Below are 6,928 nucleotides of genomic sequence, written 5' to 3' on the forward strand. Positions count from 1 at the left end.
GCCTCCCACTGTGCTGATCGGGGTGCCACAACCAGCCACCACTGCAGCGGCAGCTATTTTTTCATCCTCCCAGCAAAGGCAGCACCAAGGGCTGCTGCCCTGATCAACCCTCCCCTCAACCTGCCATCAGTACACTACTGTAAAATACTACGTAGAGTTGTCCTTACAACCTGTAAAGCCCTAAGCTGTTGGAACTGTGGAAACAGAAGATAAAGAGAACACAGAAAACCAAGCACCAAACTGCTTCTTACTGCTATCTCCTAGACAGAGGGTACAATCAGCTCCACTCAGCCACAAAAAGCTACTGGATGATTCAGTGGTTCTGCTCCTGTGCCATAATACTGTGAAATAACTAACTACATTACACTTAGACCACACTAAATCTATGGGATATTAAACAGTTATGAGCAGTTGCACATAAATGGTTAATACCGTTTCTTGCCTGCACAGCTCTTACTGGTGAGTAGGAATGTGTCTACAAGCTCTGGCACCTGGACTCTATCCTTGCTTTGGGTAGGGGATTGGGAGCAGTGCATCCTAGGTATGGTGACCACCTATCCTATTTTTCCCAGGACAGTTACGGATTTTGGAGGCCAGTCCAAGGGCACAGATTAAAATGAGCACCCCAGATGTGGGGAGCAGTCTAGTGGGGAAAGGAAAAAGCACAGTGCCCCAGGAAGGCAGCTGGGCAGGTTTCCTGTCACAATAGATTAGGGAAGGTTGAGCCTTTGTTATGTTCCTTAGTTGATTATTCTTTTAAGACTCCAGAGATTCCTAAGAAAAAAGTTAGTTTAATATAAACTGGACTGGACGAATCATTTTCACTGTCTGGAACTATCCAGAAATGCACATGCCTTTTCACAGCTTTTTCTCCTCTAATTTTTATGACAACATGATTTTCAGACTTTTCTGAAGTAAAAATAATGAATTTAAGTTCACCTTTCTCAGAGGTTGTTCATAAGCCCAGTATTTTTCATTATGTGAAGCTAAAATGTATATATGCTAATGTTAAGTTAGTAAGAGTTCAGTTTTTGCCTAAGCATTTTATCATCTAACTAGTTTACAGTGCAGCACAATTGCATGCTACATAATACAGTGAGTTCAATTTTGAGTCCACATAAAATAATTATTCTTTAGGTTGCATTTGTTGTATATCTCCTGATGGGAGTTTTTTCTATTTCACCTGGCCTTCATAGCACAAAAGGAATGTGCAATGAGAGCAGGGACAAGAGTAAGAAACAAAAGAATATAAAAAAAAAATCCTCTTGACTAAAGTGATTTTCTTGTCTAGTGATTTGAGATGGGTAATTAGCAGTGGAAGGGGGGCTAAAACGTATAAGTGAAGCCATCCACCCTGAATAGATGCATACAAGTAAAGCAGTAGAAGATCATATGACTAAAGGACCCCAACACAGCTCCCACATCAGCAGTGTGGGAGAAAAAATCCACTAAGAAACATTTTAATTCTACAGCTAATACTGACATTAACTGTTAAATTCTCATTGCTTCCCATTAAGAAAGTTTCACTTACCTACACAAACACGACCATCAACTCCAACAGCCAGGCCAGGTGGACATTCACATCGAAATGATCCTTCAGTATTGATACAATGACCATTCATGCAAATCCCTGATGTCTGGCATTCATCAATATCTGATCAGAGGAAGACATAACTCAGTAACTCATTACCATTTTCAAGTAGATTAACGTAATTAATCTAGATTAAGTAGATTTCAATTTAATTTACACATTGCTCCTTGGCATTATGATAGCACAGGAATTATTAGTATTGCCTTGTTTTGTTTCCACATTGGGATTAAACTATAGTTTTCCACACTGGGTACATCTACATGTACAATTAGGGCCAAGAAATAAACTTAAACTGCTCCACACCGGCTCCATATGCTGCAGAGGGGTTGGCTGGGGCAGGAGGGTGGTACAGTGTGGGGCACATGCCTAAAACAAATTTTCAGGAATATAAACAAATTTGCCTAAAATAAATTTTCAGGAATATAAACCGAGTCTAGAGGCAACTCAGGACTATATATTTAGAACATTAATGGCAGATTTCCCCTTTATTTTTCTGCCAGCTATTTCACAGTAATACAGCAGTCTAAAAAATGAAGTTAGGTGCAGGACAGATGTGCAAATTGATGTACTACAGCAGCAGCATAGTAGCAGGTACCCAGAGCACAACATCTTCTAATTGCCACTGCTATTATAATTGTGATCACTACCACGTGGCTGCCGGCAACAGCCCCCACCAACAAGATGGCGCCTGTGGCAATTACTCCATTCCCCCCACCCTAGTTACACCACTGCACTTCAGCACCACACAGCTCCCCCTGGAGTGTTTCAAAATGGCTATGAAAGCATGAAGTGGCCTTCTGGCTGGAGAGGTGGACTCCCTGCATGCCTCAGCTTCCACAAGTTCCCAAGGCCAGCCAAGTGCTTAGGAGAGCTGTCTGCACTGCGCCCCGCTTCTGCACATACCGTGGGAATCTCAAAAAGTGGTGAGACTTTTGATCTGCTGCTCTCTGAAATCTGAGTTTATTCATGATACTTAAGAAGTAGTGAAAGGGAGTCTGCTCCCCTAATGAACTAGCACTTTGTAATTTATCTTACATGACACATGAGTTAAATCAAAGCTAGGTAACCTCTGCTCATTAATCCCATATATTAGTTCAAGCAGCGGAGCTCTAGTATTTTTCTTTTCCCTTCTTTTCCTCATGCTCAGCAAGTTTACTAGTAATTTGTATTTCAAAAACATGAGAAAGAGTTGGAATTTCTCTTCCTCCTCATTCCAGAATTTGATTTAAATTCCAAGATTTCTCTTGGATTTTTTTCTTTAATTTGCAGACACTGTATGTCTGTACAACTGGAGAGAAAAGCAGGTTTAATTTATTCATTTTCATCTATGTGAACAGCTCCAAAATAACCTTTAAATATAGACAACAAACTGTACGCTTATTAAAGGGAAGGAGATTCACAGAAGAGGTCCAATATTAATACAGAAAAAATGTTTTAAAATAAACTTGACCCATGAAATCATTTTGTATTGGAAAACACTTACACCCAATCCAGCACCCAGTGAAGTCAACAGAAACCTTTTGTTGGTTTCAGTGGAAAACAAATTGGGCTTCATTATTAAAATGTTTAATGTCATCTTTTAAATAACTTCACCGAAGAAGTTTGTACTTAGCCCAATGTAGTAGTGCTGATATTTTAAGAAACGTTACGTAATTAAGAAAAAAAACCCAAATGAAAAATTTACATTTGAATGTTTCGTAATTATCAATATTTGAAGCACTGCACCCCCATAACTATTCTTGCAGTGTGCACAGATTGCATTACAGCTACAATGATTTTCCAAATCTAACTTGTCATCTAGCACTAGCTTTCAAAATCTAACTTGTCATCTAGCTACTGTAACTGAAAGTGGTTCAATAATTTCCTTCTAGAATTCCAATTAGTATTTTTAGGCAGCTTCATCACCTATTGTATCAAATTAGTAAAATACTGAAGATTATTAATTCCATGTGATAAAAAGATTTGTCATTCTTACATGGTTCACTAGATAGGAAAAGATGGTTTCAATAAGATTGTCTTAATGTGTTCTCACAGTCATACATACCAGTACAATAACGCCCATTTGGAGCTAAAACAAACCCTGGTTTGCAGATGCATTTGAAGCTACCATCCTCATTTATACACATCCCATTTAAACACATATTTGTAGTAGTGCATTCATCATGGTCTGCAGAAACAGAACAGAGAAAATTACTTATGTTCCTACATCCTTGAGGAATTAACTTCTGGATCTCACTGGGTAAGTGTTGCTTAGTGTAAATAAAGTAAACTCTCTGTGACTATGTGGCAGAGAATTTCTTCCTCCCCAGTTTAAACTCTACAAGTAAAATTTGCAAAAATTGTCTGAAAAGTCTGCAGACTACACATAGAAGCAGCAATCACCTTCAGCAGAGTGAAAAATGTCATTTCCCTATGGGTTTTCAACCTTTTTTAACAAGTGTACCCCATCTCTCTCGAAGTTTCAGCTCATGTACCCCTTTATATTTTTTTCTTGTTTTTAAGGAGCGGGAGGACAGATCAAGGCCCCTGCAGTGAGGGAGGGAGCAGGGGTGGGGCTGGGGCTGAACAACTGAGGCAGAGCGCAGGATGGAGCCGCAAGTGGCTCAGTCGGGGTAGGGCTGCGGCAGGGGCTGCCCAGCCAGGGCAGTGTGAGGGACTGAGCCACATGGGGGGCAGCTCCCGCTGTTACGTGCACCCCCAGGAGTGCATGGGGGGTGTGTGCCCCGGATCTGCACATGGGGTGAGGGCAGGCTCCTGCTGTGAGCTGGGGCCTGCACTGGGTTCTTCCCGGCTGGGGGCTGGGCCAGGCTGTGCTTGGGGCGGGTGGCAGTGGCGGTGCTGAGAGTGTTGGGCAAACTACAGCAAATTCTGGAGTGGCTGCAACCCCTCCTGTAGCCCCCTCCCGGTGCCACCACTGCCCGCCCCAAGCGCAGCCTGCCCGGCCCTGCCCCTGCCGGGAAGAGTCCAGTGCAGCCCTGGCCCCTAGCCCACAGCATCAGCCCACTCCACCCCACACATATCTGGGGGCATACACCCCCCATGCCCCCATATATCTCAGGGTGTGTGCAGCAGCAGAAGCCACCCCTCACGTAGCTCAGTCCAGTGCCCTGGCCTGACTGGGCAACCCCTGCCGCAGCCCCACTCCCTCCCCCACCGCTGGGGCCTCAATCTTCCCCCCACAGGACCCTTCCCTCACCACACACTTACCAGCTGGACCCAGCTGCTCTCCTGGCTGCCTGTGTGCTGCACTGCAGCTGTGTGCATGCACGTGGCATTTATCAGCCACATTAGTTCTGCGTACCCCCTAGGACTTTTTTAAGTATCCCTATGGGTACACGTACCCCTGGTTGACAACCACTAGCCTAGAATATTTCAGCAGAGTATATCCTCAGGTAAATGGTGCCTCCTCCTCTTTTAGGAGGAGGCAGGATGAGAATTAGCCATCCTGAGGAATTCAAAGTGTGGTGCAGCCACACTTCTAAGATATTTTTCTTAGAAGTTTCTCATGACACTTCATAATCAAAATTAAAATTCTTATCTTTAACACCACGGAGGGAGAAGACATTCTATGGAGACTGGATGGGACATGCCGTTTCCCTGAAACAATTAACCACCTGTGAACTGCATTAGTGGTAAATGTTCTGTTTTGTACTATCAAAGGAGAGGGCACATCATATACTATATAATAGTGCATCAATATAAAGACATATCAAAAAAGCAAAACCTTACCTAACGCATTTAAGCAGGAAGGTAGTGTAAGAGTGATGCTGAAGCCATGATGCTCCAGAAATTATGTGAGGGGCAAAGATTTCTTAGGGTGATATCTTTTATTGGACCAACTATGTAGTTAAGATAAAGTTTATTACTCTAATGAAATCCTTGCCTTTAAGCAGGAAGAATAAATATGTTTTATGTTTTCTTAAGTCATTAAAAATATAAATAAATATAACATTTTTTCATCTAAGGACATTTAATATTAAATCTGTTTTATTATTTATACTAAAACAATAGCTGATACAAACACATGGCAAACCACAGCCCTTGCAGCAAAGCTTTTACAGCCTAAATGGATAAAACTAACACCTACAAAGACAGATTTTTCAGGGGCCAAAACGTGACAAAAGGGTAGCATCTACACGAGGCACTTAATGCACAGGAGACTAATTCTACTGCACATTAGCATGGCTGGCAAAAACCAGGCTAATGTGCTAATGCGCAGCAGACTTAATTTAATGCACATTAATGCTACAAAAAAGTTTTGTTTGTGCTAATGCGCAGTAGCATCGATGATGGCACACTAAGTTTAGAACCTGTTATTATAAATATTAAATTTAATGCGCCATAATTATGGCACATTCATGAATGGGTAAGCATGCCCAAGTAGGTGCAATGTAGAGAGTAGGGCAAGAGTGAGAACAACTTTAACTTTGTTTAAACCTCACAAATGACAGCAGTCACAATAGGGTAGGGGGGTTGTTGTAGACATGATCATTCAGAAAATATACGAGGCAACGTTTTTTTGTGATATCTTTTATTAAACATTTATTGTCACTTATTGTCACAATTGCAATATGTTTACTCATGAAACTACATGGGTTAGTCTCATTACACTCTTCCAAATGTAAACTCCAAACCATTTTAAAAGGCATCTGAAGAATGTGGGATTGTGGTTTTGACTATCTCACCATCTTCTACATCAGCCACACCAATGACAGCAGGCTATGGCTGGTGAAATGCAGCTGTGCACTGGCTAACTCAAGGAGAGAATTTAGTTTTTGAAGCATCATTCTGCAGTCTCTTGGGAATGGGGAAGCTTTATGTACTGTCTACTTGACCCCAGTGAGGCTATCCCTCACATCAGAAGTTACTTTGTGAAACCTGAACTTGAAACATCAGGAATATTATGCTAAGGGCAATTTCTAGAAATGTGAAAGCAGAGTCTGTTCAAAAACAAAGAAGAGTTTTCCTTACCGACACAGTTTTTTCCATCTGTAGTTAGTTCAAAGCCAGCATTGCAAATACACTGGAAGCTGCCATCAGTATTGACACACCGGCCATTTTTACAAAGAACACCATTTTGGATGCATTCATCAATATCTAAGTAAGAAATGCAATCAGATGATTTACTAGTCAATGAATTAAGGGTGGCAAAGTAATAAATATGGTTTTAAAAGACCCTGTCAGAAAATATTTCCTAGAAACTTTTTGAAGGTGGTAAAAATTCATTCTCTTGAAGTAATTATCATACTTTCAGCTTCTTATTGTCATAAACTTTTATTGTGTTAATATAAGACTATGAAAATATCATTTCATAATTAGAGTCAATAATTTCCCTAC

At 41.3% G+C, this 6,928-nt stretch overlaps 1 protein-coding gene across 1 annotated transcript in view; it reads right to left on the bottom strand.

Annotated features, from left to right (window-relative positions):
- Nucleotides 1–6,928, bottom strand: part of LOC102384441 (fibrillin-2-like) — a 231,092-nt gene that overhangs the window by 63,809 nt on the left and 160,355 nt on the right. The window contains exons 12-14 of the mRNA XM_025206706.1: nucleotides 6,563–6,688; nucleotides 3,636–3,758; nucleotides 1,532–1,654 (exon numbers count right to left, since the gene is read on the bottom strand). Of these exons, the coding sequence (XP_025062491.1) occupies nucleotides 1,532–1,654; nucleotides 3,636–3,758; nucleotides 6,563–6,688 (372 nt within the window). The remainder of the gene's footprint in view (nucleotides 1–1,531; nucleotides 1,655–3,635; nucleotides 3,759–6,562; nucleotides 6,689–6,928) is intronic.

This window comes from Alligator sinensis, unplaced genomic scaffold, assembly GCF_000455745.1.
Source record: "Alligator sinensis unplaced genomic scaffold, ASM45574v1 scaffold10_1, whole genome shotgun sequence".
NCBI classification, from domain to species: domain Eukaryota; kingdom Metazoa; phylum Chordata; order Crocodylia; family Alligatoridae; genus Alligator; species Alligator sinensis.